This window comes from Hylobates moloch, unplaced genomic scaffold, assembly GCF_009828535.3.
Source record: "Hylobates moloch isolate HMO894 unplaced genomic scaffold, HMol_V3 SCAFFOLD_1, whole genome shotgun sequence".
NCBI lineage: Eukaryota > Metazoa > Chordata > Mammalia > Primates > Hylobatidae > Hylobates > Hylobates moloch.
Genome location: NW_026652276.1, coordinates 73,538,366 through 73,557,205, shown reverse-complemented (window position 1 = coordinate 73,557,205; position 18,840 = coordinate 73,538,366). Strand labels below are relative to the sequence as shown.

The window sequence follows — 18,840 nt, the reverse complement described above, 5'->3', positions numbered from 1 at the left end:
TTTTCTCAATGTTTGTCTTCTTGCATAGCAAGTATGTATATGCAGCTAGGACTAAAGCCAACTACTGATATCCCTGTTTTGGTAAATGTCAAGGTTCTTAGGAGGAATTGGATCAATAAAGACAAGGGACTATAGTTAAAATCTGGACCTGCAATACTTCAGTGGCTTTTCCAATCTGCAACAACTGTATGTAAGTTTTTAAGAAGTGGTTAAATTATAAAATTGGTAACACTTCCCATTCATACTATCTCTTTAAAGTTTATAAAACAAGTTAACCTGTATTATCATATTTATTTTCTTTAACAAAGTTCAAAAAATATCAGCTGTTCATGTTGCAAAGATAAACTGAATTGAAAAAGTTGTTCTTTGTGTATTATCATGTTCTTAATGAAATAAAGTCCATGGCTTGGAATGATTATGGTTTGACCTCTGATAATCACTTCCATGTGCAAATCAAAATCCTACTCAATTTTCCCTGGCAATGTATTTATCTTAAAGCAGTAGATTTTGAATTTTAAGCTTTCAGCTAGCAAATTTCTGGTATACAAGGTTTTGATATTTTTCACTGTTTGCTCTACCCAGAATCTGGAGCTAAAAAATTTTACTTAAGAATTTGATATAAAACCACTCCCCATCTACTTGCAGGCCAAATGAAACAAATATTTCATTTTTTGTTTCCCTGACCTCATAGATCTTACTGTCTGAGGGTGGAAAGGGGTGGGCACAAGTGTAAATAAATGCAAATATTCAATGTCACATAAGTGCTTTGAAAAAAAGTACAGCAGATCACAAAAGAGAATAAAAAATGGGTGAGCGTAAAAGGCCTGACTGGGAAAGTGGCATTTAGCTGAGAATTCAAACAATGATCAGAGTCCAACTGCAACAAGAGAGAGCCATAAGCTAAGGAGGAAAGGCCTTGAGAGAGGGAGCAGGATATAAGAAGCCTTCCTGGACCCCAGCCACACCTGGTTATCCTGCTATTCACTGTCAAGGTTCTCTGTCCTCTATAGCACGTCTCTATTTGTCTGCATTCATTTACATGGTTACTTATTTATTGCTTGTCTTCTCCATTAAACTGTAAATCCCATCAAGGCAAAACAACAACAACAACAACAACAAACCACATTTCCGTTGCTCACTGTTGAATCCCCTGCATTTTCTAAGAGTCTGGCACATAGTAGATGCTGAATAATTACTTATTGAATGAATAACTGGAAAGACAATGCAAATTAAAGGCATTAGCTACTTTAGCACAAGTGAGCAATAAAGTACATTTGTAGTATCTGTTCAGTTAAGGATGTTATTGACCTGGCATTTTAGTAACTCATTATGTTTCACAAATACATTTATTAGTATGTATCTTGGACTATCATAAAGCTCAGTTACACGAGCTGTTAATTTTTAGCTGAGAGATCACTGACTTTCCATTTTCATGGCATATTTTCTTTTGGACTCAGTCAGAAAATCATCATTTCATAGCTATAAAGTCTTCAGTTAATTTGAAATTATTAAATTGCTGGTCTCATCAATTCAAATGTTTAGCATCTCTTTACTATAAAATGTATAAGTATTACTTGTTTCTCTATAAAATTTCTAGAAGATAACACTGGAAAAGCCCTTCTAGACTTCGGCTTAGGCAAAGATTTCATGACCAAGAACCCAAAAGCAAATGCAATAAAAACAAAGATAAATAGGTGAGACTTAATTAAACTAAAGAGCTTTTTCACAGCATAAGGAACAGTCAGCGAGTAAACACACAACCCACAGGATAGGAGAAAATCTTCACAATCTACACATCTTACAAAGGACTAATATCCAGAATCTACAATACACTCAAAAAGTGGGCTAAGGACATGAGTAGACAATTCTCAGAAGAAGATATTCAAATGGCCAACAAACATATGAAAAAAATGCTCAACATCACTAATGATCAGGGAAATACAAATCAAAACCACAATGTGACATCACCTTAATCTTGCAAGAATGGCTATAATAAAAACATCAAAACATAATAGATGTTGGCATGGATGTGGTGAAAAGGAACACTTTTACACTGCTGGTGGGAATGTAAACTAGTACAACAACTATGGAAAACAGTATGGAGATTCCTTAAAGAACTGAACATAGAACTACCATTTGATCCAGCAATCCCACTACTGGGTATCTACCCAGAGGAGAAGAAGTCATTATACAAAAGAGATACTTGCACACGCATGTTTATAGCAGCACAATTTACAATTGCAAAACTGTGGAAATAGCCCAAATGCCCATCAATCAACAAGTGGATAAAGAAACTATGATATATGTATATAACATATATGTATATATACACACAGATATATATATATAATTACATGTATATATATGACAGAATACTAGTCAGCAATAAAAGCAATGAATTAATGGCATTCACAGCAACCTGGATGGGATTGGAGACTGTTATTCTGAGTGAAGTAACTCAGGAATGGAAAACCAAATATTGCATGTTCTCACTCATAAGTGGGAGCTAAGCTATGAGGATGCAAAGGCAGAAGAATGATACAATGGACTTTGGGGACTCAGCGGAGAAGGGTAGGAAGGGAGTGAAGGATAAAAGACTACAGCTTGGGTTCAGTGTATACTGCTTGGGCAATGGGTGCCCCAAAATCTCACAAATCACCACTAAAGGCCTTACTCATGTAACCAAATACCACCTGTTTCCCAAAAAATTTATGGAAATAAAAAAAAAATTTAAGGTATTACTTGTTACCATAGACAGACTCCATAAAATCATTGATGCTTTTTTCCTGAAGACACCAAAGTAATAAACAAAACATCTAATCCATGGACTTTTCTGAGATACCGGAAGGAAATCCTATGTCTCGGTCAATAAGTCCGAGGTACCTGGACAAGGGTTCCTGGTGTATATTCTCCTTCATCCAGGACAAGTGTGGAGCCGTACCAGAAGGCCAGTGCATAACACAAAAAGATGAGACACCACACGAATCCAGTAAAGAATCCCATCACTATCCCTTTTCTAATTCCCCAACGCTGGGCAAACACAAGATTTTTCTCATACCTGTGAAGAGAAAACGTTTGAGTCAATTTCAGCAGAAACAGCTCAAGTTATAATGTTTAAAACAGGCCATGATGCAGTGGTTTTACAAAATGATCATAAAATCATCCCACAGAGCAGCTTCAGGGAGAAAATTCTCCAGTAATCTTTGCGTAGTTTTTTAAAGTTTGTTTTAACCTGACAATGAAACACGTTAAAAGGGCAATACTTAACAAAGCTGCCTGATTGCTGCTTGGATTGCATAGTAAGGTAAGCTTGGCCCCAAGAGAAAAGAATTTTCAACATAAATGTATGAACAAGAGAGATCTAGTACTGTGTTTGAAGTGGTTCCTTGAGTCACATGACATGTCCCTATCAGAAAATAATGCAACTGGCTCCAAATAAGCAGGCCGGACTATTTTGTTTCCAGCTCCCCAGGCTTGGAACTAGTGTTTGCACCAACTCATCTATAACTCACCCATCTGCCCTGTGGCTGAGATGCTGTGCTGTGACATACCGGTCAGATTCACAGCCATGAGACATGGATAACTGAAACTATGTGGAAGTCCAATGCAAGGAATAAGTTTCAGTAATTCCATGATCTAGCTATTAACAATGGGCATTGTCTCATATATAGCTCAGGCATTCTGAAACCGCCTTCCTACATCTCAAGAATTGAATTCATGGAGAACTTTTAACCTTTTGCAGGACACAAACTGAAGGTCTATCCTATGTTTGTTACCATTTTTAAAACACTACACTGCCTCTTTTATTGACAATAAAAGATGACGTCTTTCATGGTGGAAGAAATATGCTACTGAAATTTTTTACAAGACATAAGGAACCTCACTCCACAAACCAAAAGAAGTGAGGAAAAGAGGATAATAAGAGGTTTTAAATCATATTCTCTTTTTTACTTGATGGATTTGGTAGCAACTGAGAATAACACCATCTTACCAAATCTACAACACATAAAGTAAGATTTGCTATTCAGTTGGTAGCCATTTTATAAAAATCAAAGCATGGCACGTAGTAAGTACTCAATAAATACCAGATAAATTAAAGAATAAACAAAATTACATTTTAGACAACTGTATTATTTTGGCCATTTGGGTTTTTCTTTTCATTGGGAGTTAATCTCTAGAATAATGCTCGGTAACTGATCAACACTAATTTGTTTTTTGAGACAGGGTCTCACTCTGTCATTCAGGCTGGAGTGCAGTAGGATGATCATAGCTCACTGCAACCTCAACCTTCCCAGGATGATGTGATCCTCCCACCTCAGCCTCCCAAGTAGCTGGGACTACAGGTGTACACCACCATGTCTGGTTAATTTTTATATTTTTTTGTAGAGATGAGGTTTTGCCATGTTGCCCAGGCTGGTCTCAAACTCCTGGCCTCAAGCAATCCACCTGCCTTGGCCTTCCAAAGTGCTGGGATTACAGGTGTGAGCCATGGTGCCCAGCCTGTTTGACCAAATAGAAATCTTATCAGACTTTATAAAGAACATGTAGCACCGTATCTGAATAAAATGTGTTTAATTAAAAAGGTGTTCAATAAAAATGTGTGAAATAGCATTTTGAATCATGCTGGCATTTCTTTATTATTTTTTAATTGATAAAAGTTACATGTATTTATTTATGGTATACAACATGATGGTTTGAAGTATGTATAAAAATTGTGGAATGGCTAAATCAAGATAATTAACATCCATTACCTCACATACTTATATTGTGTGTGTGTGTGTGTGTGGTGAGAACACTTAAAAATCTATTCTTAGCAATTTTCAAGTATGCAATACCTTGTTATTAACCATAGTCACCATGTTAACAACACATTTCTTGAATTTATAAACTGCCTCTTAAGTGCAAATAAGGAAGGGTTTCTTTTAGGTCACCATGAACCAAATTAAAATAACTACAATTAGATAATTAATAAGTCATTATTTTTAAAATATCTCAAACTTATTACCCCTGTCTAACTGAAATTTTGAATCCTTTGACCAGCGTCTCCCCAGTTCTTGCCTGCCCCGTCCCCCTCATAGCCCCTGGTAACCGCTGTTCTGCTCTCTGCTTCTGTGAGTTCAACTCTGTCAGTGAAATCATGGGGTATTTTTCTGTGCCTGGCTTATTTCACTTAACATAATGTCCTCCAGGTTCATCATGTTGCCGCAAACAACAATATTTTCTTCTTTTTAAAGGCTGAATAGTATTCTATTGAGTGTGGCATGTAAATTTACACACACCGTATTTTCTTCATTCACTTGTCTGTTGATGGGTGCTTAGGTTGATTCCATACCTTGGCTATTGTGAATAATGTTGCGGTGAATATAAGAGTACAGCTATCTCTTGACAAACTGATTTCGTTTCCTTTGGATATATACCCAGTAGTGGGGATACTGGATCATATGGTAGTTCTATTTTCCATTTTTTGATGAATCTCCATACTCTTTGGCTGTACTGATTTACTTTCCCACCAAAAGCGATCCGCGTAACAGGGTTTCATTTTCCCCAAATACTTGCCAACACTTGATATCTTTCTTCTTTTAATAATGGCCATTCTTACAGGTATAAGATGATGTCTCATTGTGGTTTTGACTTGTGTTCCCTTGATGATTAGTGATGTGTGACATCTTTTCACATACCTGTTGTATGTTTCTTTTTGTATGTTTCTATTTGTATATTTTCTTTTGAGAAATATCTATTCAGGTCTTTTGACCATTTTTTAATCAGGTTGTTTTCTTGTCATTGAGTTGTTTGTTTCTTATATGTATTGGATATTAACCCCTTATCAGATGTATGGTTTACAAATATTTTCTCTCAGTCTATAAATTGCCTCTTCACTCTGTTGATTGCTTCCTTTTTGAAGCTTTTTAGTTTGATGTAATCCCATCTGTCTATTTTTGCTTTTGTTACCTGTCCTTTTGGGGTTGTGTCAAAAAAATCATTGCCTAGACCAATGTCATAGAGCTTCTTCCCTATGCTTTCTTCTAGTAGTTTTTCAGTTTTATATCCTACATTTAAAACTTTCATCCATTTTGAGTTGATATTTGTATATAGTGTGAGGTAAGGATCAAATTTCATTCTTCTGCATGTGGATATCCAGTTTCCCCAACATCGTTTATTGAAGAGACTGCCCTTTCCTCATGGTGTGTTGTTGGCCTCTTTATTGAAAATCAATGGACTTTAAATGCATGGACTTCTTTCTGGGCTCTCCATTCTTTTTCACTGGTCTATGTGTCTGTTTCTATGCCAGTACCATGCTGTTTTGATTACTATAGTAATCAAATAATCTACTACTTTGTAGTAGATTTTGAGATCAGGTAACATGATGCCTCCAGCTTTGTTCTTCTTGTTCAGGATTTTTGCTGTTCAAGGTCTTTTGTGGTTGCATAAGAAGTGGCAAGAATGGGTATTTTTTTCTTGTTCCTGATCTTAGGGGGAAAAGCTTTCAAATTTTCACCCTTGAGTATGATTTAGCTGTGGGCTTGTCATATGTGACCTTTATTGTATTAAGTCACATTCTTTTTATACCTAATTTGTTGAGAGTTTCTGTCAGGAAAGGATGTTGAATTTTGTTAAATGCTTTTCCAGCATCTATTGAGATAATCATATGGTTTTTGTCTTCATTCTGTTAATGTGGTATATTACATTTATTGACATGCCTATGTTGAACCATCCTTACATCCTAGGGATAAATCCCACTTGATCATGGTGAATGATTCTTTTAATGTGATATTCAATTTGGTTTACTAGTATTTTTGTTGAGCATTTTCACATCCATGTTTATCATGGATATTGGCCTTTGATTTTCTTGTAGTATCCTTTTCTGGCTTTGGTATCAAGGTAATATTGGCCTTGTAAAATGAGTGTGAAGTATTCCCTCCTCTTTAATTTTGTGGAAGAATTTGAGGAGGACTGGTACTAGGTTTTCTGTAAATGTCTGGTAAAATTCTGCAATGAAGCTATCAGGTCCTGGGCTTTTCTTTCATGGGAGACTTTTTATTACTGATTCAATCTCCTTACTCATTATTGGTATGTTCAGATTTATTTCTCTTTGTTTCTCCGTGATTCAACCTTGGCAGGTTGTATTTTTCTAGGAATTTATCCATTTCTTCTAGGTCATCCAATTTGTTGGCATTTGTTTTTAGTAGTCTCTTATGATCTTCTGTATTTCTGTGGTATCAGTTGTAATGTCTCATGTAGGCTTTTCTTTAATGACAGCAAACAGCATTATAGACTGATATGAGGTATAATATGTATACATACATACCATCAGAGTTTGAAATAAATATCTACCCTAAGTTGGCTTTCTAAAAATTGCCAACTGCAACATCTTTAAAAACATACTGCTAAAGACTTGGGACTTCTTATTGTGCTTTGACCAACCTAAATTACCCTGCTTAACTCCCTCTTGAACAAGTACTTCTTCCAGAGGCCACAGACCAAGGTGGGTCTGCTGCTTTGCACAAACTGAGAGACTCAGGGTACTACAATGATTGATGAAATTAAGGAAAGAATCAGATTCCAATTAACCAACCTTTCAACCTCTCTTATCTCACCACCAAAAGCAGCCACTGTTCTCATTGATGAAATGACTTCATCAGCCACCACCCCTGCTTTGGCATAGGCCTTCAGCTCATAGTCTGTAAACTTGGACACACTCTAAAAATCAAAAAGAAGAAAAGAAAATGTGAAGTCCAAGAAATTAGGTAAGTCAGTCTGTCATTCAGATTCATTTAACATGTGGCATGGGCTTAATACAATATTAGATTCTCACTGTAACATCATTGACAGGAGGAAGAAATCTGGTCCAAATTTGGTCTATGGTAAGCTTCATCCAGGGTTGTCTGGTTGTTGATATATCAAAATGACCCTACTAAAAGTAAGAACCTCCTCAAAGAATAAGTTCCAAATAGGACATTCTGTGAGACTAAAGTGTTTCAGTCGTTATACTAATAAAGTGTTAAGTTAGATCATGTCATAGTTCATTGCTATTAGCCAATGGCCATTGCATAATTTATAGACAAAAGCCAGAGACACATGCAGATATCATAACTGGGTATAATATATGGCATATGACATATAAAGTATAGGCATGATGTTGAAAGATGATTCCAGATGATTCCAGAAAAGAAAGTCCATTTTCACTCAGTTGGAGACGCTCAACTATGTAGTTTTGATTTTTACCAAAGGAAATGCAAAGACATCTGTACTTAATAGTAGGCACAATACTTTTTCTAAAACTGACTTGGATTGAGTCCTAGTCAAAATGAACCCCCAAAGAAACCCCTGGCACAGATTAATAAATAAGAAGAGGAAAAAACACATATTGCGGAAGATCAACTAGCTCAGAAATATAAAAAAATATATAATACCCAGATTAAGGGAGTTTATCTTCCAGTAGTTTTTCCAAACTTTTAGCAGCAAAACTCTTATCAGAATCTTAGATGGAATTCTAAGATATAAGTTAAGTAAGTATTCATAGTAGTTTTTAAAAACAGTATATTTATTTCATCAGTGTACATTTTATAAAACATGTGAATTAAACATGTAACAGTAAGGAAAGTGAGGCTTTTTTTTTTTTTTTTTTTTAAAGAGACGAGTTCTTGTTCTGTTGCCCAGGCTGGAATGCAGTGGCATGATCCTAGCTTACTGCAGCCTCAAACTCCTGGACTCAAGCATTTCACTGGCCTCAGCCTCCTGGGTATATGAGACTATAGGCACATGCCACCATGCCTGGCTATTTAAAATTTTTCTTTTTTTTTGTAGAGATGGGGTCTCACTGTGTTACCAAGACTGGAAGCTGTTTTTATTAACATTAAAATTTACATTTGAGCCTAGTGAAGTTGCTTGTATAGTTTGTTGTATAGTCGCTTGTAGAAGTTTCTTGTATAAGGACAAACATACACAGACTTGAAAGCAAGACAAGACATGTGCAGACCTACAACATTCCAAATCAGTGACATGTTTATGAGAAGCTGGAAATGGGTACTGAGATGACTAGAGAAGCTAAGCATTAGATCTGTTTAAAACCAAGTGAATTGGGCTATGTGTTAACCTCCAACATGTTGAAATGTGGCCTATGATCCACGTGAGTGTGTATATTTATCACAGGTTTGAAGAAAGAGATTACTGTACTCGGAAAAAAAATGAACAAAATGTTTGCAAACCCCCTGAAGCTCTTCTGTGGAAGTTGAGGGTTCCCTGGATTACAGTTGGAAAGCGGTTAGTAGGAAAGACTGCCGTAAAGCTTGAATGATATAGTGGATTGAAAAACATCTACATCTCTCTTTAGCAATTGATTCTGTGCCCAACACTGCTTACATGCATAACGTGGATTATTCCCTGAATCATCATAATGTTTTTGGGAGGTATTATCCCTATTTTAAAGACAAGGAAACCGAGGTTTTCATGGGTTAAATGGATTTTTCCTGAGTCACACAACCTGTTAGCCAAGTGGTGACCTAATGAAATGGAGTGAGCTCTTTGCTACTGTCACTTCAACCATTTTCTATTTTATCTGGGAAATGTTTGAGTGATGTCAGTGGACTGTGAGAATATTTTGCTATTGAGCAATAGGAAATTGGTACCTATTGCTCAATGATGTGTGAGTGTGTATGCAGTTTTTCAGTTAAATTCTATTGTCATTTATAGCAACTTTTTAGTATGCCTGATTCCATAACGTGCTATCTAATGTGGCTGCTCTAATAATTTCTCCAACCCATGAGCATGGAATGTTCTTCCATTTGTTTGTATCCTCTTTTATTTCATTGAGCAGTGGTTTGTAGTTCTCCTTGAAGAGGTCCTTCACATCCCTTATAAGTTGGATTCCTAGGTATTTTATTCTCTTTGAAGCAATTGTGAATGGGAGTTCACTCATGATTTGGCTCTCTGTTTGTGATTGGTGTACAAGAATGCTTGTGATTTTTGTACAATTGATTTTGTATCCTGAGACTTTGCTAAAGTTGCTAATCAGCTTAAGGAGATTTGGGGCTGAGACAATGGGGTTTTCTAGATATACAATCATGTCATCTGCAAACAGGGACAATTTGACTTCCTCTTTTCCTAATTGAATACCCTTTATTTCCTTCTCCTGCCTGATTGCCCTGGCCAGAACTTCCAGCACTATGTTGAATAGGAGTGGTGAGAGAGGGCATCCCTGTCTTGTGCCAGTTTTCAAAGGGAATGCTTCCAGTTTTTGCCCATTCAGTATGATATTGGCTGTGACTAATCTACAATGAACTCAAACAAATTTACAAGAAAAAAACAAACAACCCCATCAAAAAGTGGGCAAAGGACATGAACAGACACTTCTCAAAAGAAGACATTTATGCAGCCAAAAAACACATGAAAAAATGCTCATCATCACTGGCCATCAGAGAAATGCAAATCAAAACCACAGTGAGATACCATCTCACACCAGTTAGAATGGCCATCATTAAAAAGTCAGGAAACAACAGGTGCTGGAGAGGATGTGGAGAAATAGGAACACTTTTACACTGTTGGTGGGACTGTAAACTAGTTCAACCATTGTGGAAGTCAGTGTGGCGATTCCTCAGGGATCTCGAACTAGAAATACCATTTGACCCAGCCATCCCATTACTGGGTATATACCCAAAGGACTATAAATCATGCTGCTATAAAGACACATGCACACGTATGTTTGTTGCGGCACTATTCACAATAGCAAAGACTTGGAACCAACCCAAATGCCCAACAACGATAGACTGGATTAAGAAAACGTGGCACATATACACCATGGAATACTATGCAGCCATAAAAAATGATGAGTTCGTGTCCTTTGTAGGGACATGGATGAAACTGGAAACCATCATTCTCAGTAAACTATCGCAAGGACAAAAAACCAAACACCGCATGTTCTCACTCATAGGTGGGAATTGAACAATGAGAACTCATAGACACAGGAAGGGGAACATCACACTCCGGAGACTGTTGTGGGGTTGGGGGAGGGAGGAGGGATAGCATTAGGAGATACACCTAATGCTAAATGATGAGTTAATGGGTGCAGGAAATCAACATGGCACATGGATACATATGTAACAAACCTGCACATTGTGCACATGTACCCTAAAACCTAAAGTATAATAATAATAATAATAATAAATTTCTCAGTCCTTGGGAGTGTTTTTAGCTGATGTGACCTAAAATTCCTATTCCTATATGTTGTCTAGGCCTCAATACCTGGGGAACTGAGACACTGAATGGGATAACTCTTGGAATGGGTCAGATCACCTCTCTCTGAAAGAGGTTATCTGAAAGATAAGATGAAATGGAGAACATAGTTGTGATTGCAGAAATCCTTCTTATGTGCTTGTTAACGCTCTTTGTCTGTTGTGCCATTTCAGGGAAGCACCCAAGCTTGGGAGGACATGGAGAACAATAGGCATATTGGAGAGTGAGTGGGGTTTGGAGTCAGAGCCCCTTAGACTTGAATCCTACTCTGCCAGCTGTGCAGGCCCAGACAAATCCCCTTACCTTTCTGATCCTAGTTTCTTATATTTAAAATGATGTTAGTGCTCACTTTATAAGATTGTTGTAAGGATTAGAGATAATGAATATTAAGTTCCTAGTAGTGCCTAGAGAAACAGTGAATGCTCAACAAATGTAATTGCTGTTAATAAAACAATATTTACCTATTAAAACATCATTAATCCCTATTCGAAGAAATGTCATTTGACACTGGGGGGTAATCTAACAAACTACATGAAAATAGTGATAATTACGTTGCTAACTATACTCAGGAAAAGGGACTCAAGCTTCACATTTTTGGCTGTTTATGAGGGCAAATGTCTTCCCATGGAGAGATGCAAAAAGACATTCTTACCAGACCAATGGTGGCTGCTCCAATCCCAATGAGAGGGCTGACAGAAATAATAACCAAGGTCAGTTTCCAACCCCTGAAAAATCCCAACAGGAAACCACAGATGGTCGAGGTCATGCGCTGAATGAAAAGGGCCATTTGGTCAGCTATGGCATCATTGATTTTATTAATATCACTAGAAACCAGAAAGATTTTGGTCACTAAAACTGAATTTGATCATTCCAATGTCTTGCTGAAAGTCTCAGTCTTTCCCTTTTAAACATTCCTGTCTCTCTATCCCTATCACCCTTGGATAGCATTAACAGCCTCTCCAATCTTGGAAAATTTGCTGCACCTTGGGATGTTATCAAGCCTCTTTCCTCATAGCCAACCAATTCTGTTCTTAATCTAGGTTTCCTAGCTGGTACTCAGTGTTGACAAAGGCTTTTGGAAACCATCTTATTTGTCTTTTTCTTTTACATAGCTAATATCCTTGCTCTGTCTTGCAAAGCTTTTCTTTCTTCATGCCTGCTGAATCCTTTCAGCCTCAAGGTTCTAGTCACATACCTCCTCATGCATCAATCTTGTATAATCCCCCAAGAAGAAGTAACACCTTTCTCCCTGTGTTTCCATAACACTGTAATTAATCCTTGTGCATTTGTATGTGGGTGGAATTATTGCATTCTGCTTATAGGCAGTATAGAGTAGTGGTGAAGAGTGCAGATTCTGGAGCCAGACTAGGAATTTGAATACAAACTCTTGTTGGGCAAGTTACTTAACCTTTTTGTGGCTCAATTTTCTTGTCTGTAAAATGAGGACAATAATAGAACCTACCCCAATGGGTAGTAATGAGGATTAAAGTAGTGAATATATGTAAAGCCTATAGAACAGCGCCTATCATATAATCAACAATTAATATGTGTTAGTCCTGATTATTTGCTTGCATTTCTTATTTCCCCTACTAGGCTGTAAGTTCCTTAAGAGCACAAGTGCAAGGTAATTGCTTCAGAATATTGATTGAACATAATTATATTAACTTCATATTCCTGAGAACATTTCCTTAATCTCTTGTCCAGATGGAGTGAATAGAGCTTGGAACTACATAGCAAGAAAGAACCTAAGACATCACCCAGATATTAGGCCATTGTGTTCTGGCAAGGTTAGATAACTGTTCAAGGTCACAGTAAGGAGCAGAATAAGTGCTGGAAGCCAGGGGTCCTGACTTTCAGTGTGCTTTGTCTACACTGTAGAGTGACCGTCTTTCAGGGGACCTCAAAATTCAGTTCAATAGGGTTCAACCAATTCTAATTCCGCTCATTTAGAATTCCTGGGTGGCCGTTAATGACCTAAACTAGGTGTAAACTGGATTTAAATCCAGTTACACCTGGACAGCTAAATAACCTTTTTAACTGTCTTCTACAATACTTCATTTCTAATATTTTAATTAAGGTCTACACACCAAATTGCAATACCTTGGCTTTCAATTTTTAATGTCCATATTTGACAGTGTATTACCTATGAAAAAGCCATGCCACCTATGAAAGCCCAATTTAAGAGATGAAACACAGGAAAACTGAAAATATTTTTAAATTGTTATTTAATTTAGAAAGAAGAGTTTTATTATCCAAAAATCACACACTAAAATACTGTTTTACCAGCTACTTACTCAGAGAATCTTGTATTCAGCTCCCCCACTGAATTGCAGTCAAACCATCCTATTTCCATTCTCATTATTCTCCTAAAGTAAAATTTTCTCATTTTCTGTATCTGACGAGCTGCGGCAATGACCCAAAAGCATATCTGGAAATGGACAAAGGAATGTTTAGCATTGCAATGTTTGAAATATTTGTTAATTTCTTCTTTTTTCAGAAGAAAGTACTTTCAGTACAACAGTTGAGAAAAGGGAGAAAGTAATTCAGAAAATGCCTCTTCTTGGGAACTAAGATGTGAGCTCTGTCATCTGCTGCTAAAAGTGGAGGTAAACAGAACTTTTGGCAGGGTAGCCTGAGATTTGGGTTTGAATCCAGCTCTGACCCTTAAGCAGGCCCATGTCTTCTGGACTTTACCCTACAGAGCTTCACTTTCCTCATGTGTAAAAGAAGGCTCACAGCACCAAAAATAAGGCATTATTGTTCTTAAATAACTATTTTTAATGCCATTTCTGAGTGAATTTCTCCCCTGAAAGACATGCCTAGAAGCATTCATGCATAGTTTTCAGGAAATAATTTTCAAGAAATGTAAAACAAATATCATGACATCAGCATAAATCTAATCTGCTGATAGATTTTCCCTAACTAAAAAAAAAAGCCTGTTATTAAAATTCTCAATGCCTAAATGGGAAAAAAATGATTCATTTCTCTTTACAAACAGCACTGCCTGGAATTCTTGAATGAATGGGAAGGAATTCATTATTTTTCTGCAAAAGAAGGCAAAAGATAAAATATTTTTCTTTCTTAATAAGGGTTAAGTACCTCCAAGCCATTCCATCACTTAAATCTAAAATATGCTCTAGATTCAGCTTTTCTGAATTTGGGTTGGCATGCAGTTTGTTGAGACTTTAGCAATGTGAGAAAAAGAAAGTAAATTTTGCTTTCCTCTATCTCCCTCTGCCCCACTTTCTTCAAGCTACTCAACTGCCCCTACAAACACACCTGCAAATGTCCATTTCTGGATATAGAAGAGAGGATGAAGTAGGGAAAGACAAGGGAGGACAGGACATTACAACTACGAGTCTATTATGCATCTCTCTGGACAGCCACTTATATCCTCCTAAGTTTCCACCTGAGAGAAGAATCCCTCTCCATTCTCTCATGTCCTCTGGAAATAGACTGTAGTTCTTAGGGCTTCTGATTAGCTTAAAGGGTGGCAACACGTTGCATCTCATTGTAATGTCTTTGAGGTCAGATATTGATCTATAAATTATATGGAGGAGCTACTAACTTGAATATATCCTGTGATAAGTACCGCGACAGCAATTCCAGCATAGTAACTGGCAAATTTGATCATTTCGCTCTCAATGTTCAGCAACCTTCAAAAGAGGGAAAAGAATGTTCAGACTTGCAAGTAGGATCAAGCCACCAGAGATTACATTTGTGGATATAGAGGGATTTAAAAATATATATATTTTAAATATATATATAATATATAATAAATATACTATATATAGTATATTTCTACTAAACATGAGTAAGACATTTTATCTTTGCAAAATTATAATAAATCCAACTAAATTTCTAAATAGACCTCATGGTACCAATCACAGAAAATATGCATATCCCCTTCATTTTTATAGGCAGAGATGCTAGGACCATGAAATAATTAATTAGCAGTTGTTGGAAGCCAGGGTACCCTAAATGGCAGCCCAGGGCTTGGTCCACTTTAGTCTCTTTCATGCATACTTATCATGCAGTGATAGAGCAATCACAGGTAAGAAAGATTTTCAAAAGCCAGACAGGCTGTCTGAAAAGAAACTGATAGAACGACGTGTGCTGTAAATCAAGAGGCTTACTGTTACCTCTTCTAGGAATGCAAGCCAGCTTTTCAACTTCTCTATCTCAGAGTGACACTGAAAAATGTGCCTGTTATCTTCCCATGGGAGAGAAAAGCATTTTATTAGTCCTGTCTTTTTGCTGACTACAGCCTAAGCTTCATTCACCAGGACAATTTCTAAGGTTGAAGCCAAAGACACTTGTGGGAAATAGCAAGAAGAAAAATAGCAAAGAAAAATACTTTTGGCATTTTTCCCAGCAGCACTACCATGTTGCTGCACAGGGCTTGGGATTGGCAGTACCAGGGAGTGGAGGAAAAAAAAATTCTGAAATTGCTTTTAGGAATGAAGGCATTCCATAATTAGAAAATTAACATATTGGTTGATGACAGTTATGATCTTCAGGGACAAGTTAAATGGTATAGAGTCTACTTTAGAAAATCAGAAAGCAGCCTCTTTAGCATGGGTTCTTTATTCCACATCCTTTCTGCTCTCTGTCAGCCTTCTTTTTGTGGCTTGAGCTTGAATTATTTTCTGTCTCTATTGAACTCAGGTCAAGCATTGCAATATAATTCATTTAACACAGAATAAACTGCACTATTAGCCAATATCTTTATTGAATATATTTATATTGAGTACGTTTATGCTTGTCTTGCTAGTAGATTGCAAGCTACCCAAGGTCAAGCACTGGGCTTACATTGCTTGGTCACTCTGCCTGAAATCAATAAATGTTTCTTGATTTTGCTTTGACTTTCAAAATACTAATTAGGAAGGGAAATAACTGCTGTGGTCAACCCTTCTGACAACCTCAAAACCAGCTAAGGTCTCTTGTGCTCACCACATTCCCAGTCTTTCATGATGACCAAGAAGAACCCTGAGATGAAAGAACTAGAAAATCATAAACTTATCTATGAGTATCCACAATCAGAGGCTCTTATAAAAGCTAGATATCTCTGAATAGAGAGTATACTATATTATTTATAAGTAAAAGCTTTCTAAGGTATACATGAGTCAATTCTTTTCATTTTCCATTTGTTTTGGGGTGTCTAAACCCAGAAAACTATAAGCATTTGTCCAAACATTTTACTTAGAGAATAGTAGTTAACAGAGGCTGGGAAGAGCAGTGGAGGGGGAGGGATGGGGAGAGGTTGGTCAACAGGTACAAAGTTACTGTTCAGGAATAAGTTCTGGTACTACGTTGCATAGTAGGTGACTATAGTTAACAATAATATGTTGACTATTTCAAAAGAGGTAGAAGAGAGGATTTTGAATGTCCTCACCACAATGACATGATAAATGTCCTAGGTGATGGAAATGCTAATTATTCAATTTGATCATTACACATTGTATACATGCACCAAAACATCACACTATATCCCATAAATATGTATACTTATGTGACAATTAAAATGATAAATAATAAATAACTTTACATAAATTTCCTGTGGTGTCTTTATTCTACAAGCACTTTAAGCAGAAGTGATGAAGTGACTGTCATTAAAAATGCCAGTTTACAAACATATGTGGATTAAGGGTGTTGGGCACTGGCCCAGCTCTGGATTTTCTGGAACAAAGTCCAGGAGAATTCTATCACTGCTGGATGGTGCAGGTAAAGATACACGCAGTTTATCACTCTTTTCACCCCTGAGGTGTCTCTGAAATGAGTAGTTAACTCATTTTTATTTTATTCTGGGAAGAAGAGGTGATTAAGGCTTTAGAGAACTTGATAATATTTCTGGAACAACAGAAAAAACCTATCAGAAAAACCGACAGGAAGGAAAAGAGCAGGCCTGGCTTTGCTCCCTTGACTGCACACCAGGGTCTTTATTGCCTGAATGGTGGGAACACTTGTCATCATAAAACCCCAGGAAGGATTCTATAAAGTGTGCAGGTGATTTGGACCACAGAATGGCATTTTTTTAACAGCAAAAACGGATATGAATCTACTTGAATGAAGATTCCCCATTTGTTGAATAACAAAGACTCATTTGTTGAATAGCAAAGAAGGGAGAGAGATGAAATTAGAGGAAAAAAGATAAAGAGACGTTTTACAAATTATTATGAGGACTTATTTTGCTTTTTTGTTTCTTTTTACCTTGTTTTGGAAACTTTTTACCTTTTTTTTTGTTTTACCTTGTTTTGTCATTCAATTTACACATCAAGCTTACAGATTTACTAAAGCCGTATCTTGCAAATATCTTGCAAAACTGTAGTACGATATCACACCCAGGATATTGACACTGATATAACCAAGATCAGAACATTCTCATCATCTCAAGCCTCCCTCATATTATTGTCCTTTTATACCTCCACATGCTTCTATCCAATCCCCATATCCTCCTTAGCCCCAGCTACAACCAGTCTGTTTTCTTTTGCTATAATTTTGTCATTTCAAGAATGTTATATAAATGGAATCATACAGTGTAGAACCTTTTGGGGTTGGCTTTTTTCCACTTAGCATAATTCTTTCAAGTTTCATCATTAACAATTCATTCCTATTTATTAAGGAGGATTCCATATAATATAGATAGATGGATCACAGTTTGTTTAACCACCCATCCTTTGGAGGATATCTGGGCTGTTTCCAATTTTTATCTATTACAAATTAAGCAGCTATCAACATTTGTGTATAGGTTTCTATGTGAGCATTAGTTTTCATTTCTCTGGAATAAATCCCCAAGAGTAGAAATGCTGAATCATATGGTAGTTGAGTGTTTAGATTTTTTTAAATTACCAAACTGTTTTCCAGGATAGCTATGACATGGTTTGAATGGCATGAGTGATTGTATGAGTGATCCAGTTCTTCCACATCTTCATCAACATTTAGAGTTATCACTATTTTTAATTTTAGCCATTCTGATAAGTCTATAGTAATATCTCATTTTTATTTAATTTGCATTTCCCTATTGATGTTGTTTAACATATTTCATGTGCTCATTTGCCATCTTATATCCTTACTCATGTCTTTTTCCCATCTTTGAACTGAAATTTGCTATTGTTATTTTAACACTGAGTTTTGAGAATTTTTTATATATTCTGGATCCTAGTCCTTTGTTGGATATATAAGTTGCAAATATGTTCTCCCAGTCAGTAACTTGTCTTTTCATTCTCTTAACAGGATCTTTTACAAAGTTTTTAATTTTATTGAAGTCCAATTTATCAAATTTTCCCTTTATGAATTGTGCTTTTGGTGTCATCTACATGCTCTGTCCAGCCCTAGAACATGAAAATAGTCTCTTCCATATTTTTCTAAAAGTTTAGTTTTATTTGTTACATATAAGTCCATGATTCATTTAAGCTAATTTTTGTGTAATTTCATTTTTTTTGCCTGTGGATGTCCAACTGCTCCACAACCATTTGATAAAAAGCTTATCTTTCCCCCACTGAATTGTTTTTCCACTTTTGTCAAAAATCAGTTGGACATATTTGTGTGGGTCTGAGTTCTCCATTCTGTTCCATTGATCTATATATCTAACCTCTGTCAATGCCACACAGC

General features: G+C 36.5%; 1 protein-coding gene across 1 annotated transcript in view; it reads right to left on the bottom strand.

The window, feature by feature from the left end:
* The window catches only part of ABCB11 (ATP binding cassette subfamily B member 11), a 96,619-nt gene that overhangs the window by 60,039 nt on the left and 17,740 nt on the right, over nucleotides 1–18,840 (bottom strand). The window contains exons 5-9 of the mRNA XM_032753388.2: nucleotides 14,798–14,885; nucleotides 13,524–13,657; nucleotides 11,882–12,053; nucleotides 7,574–7,698; nucleotides 2,884–3,058 (exon numbers count right to left, since the gene is read on the bottom strand). Of these exons, the coding sequence (XP_032609279.1) occupies nucleotides 2,884–3,058; nucleotides 7,574–7,698; nucleotides 11,882–12,053; nucleotides 13,524–13,657; nucleotides 14,798–14,885 (694 nt within the window). The remainder of the gene's footprint in view (nucleotides 1–2,883; nucleotides 3,059–7,573; nucleotides 7,699–11,881; nucleotides 12,054–13,523; nucleotides 13,658–14,797; nucleotides 14,886–18,840) is intronic.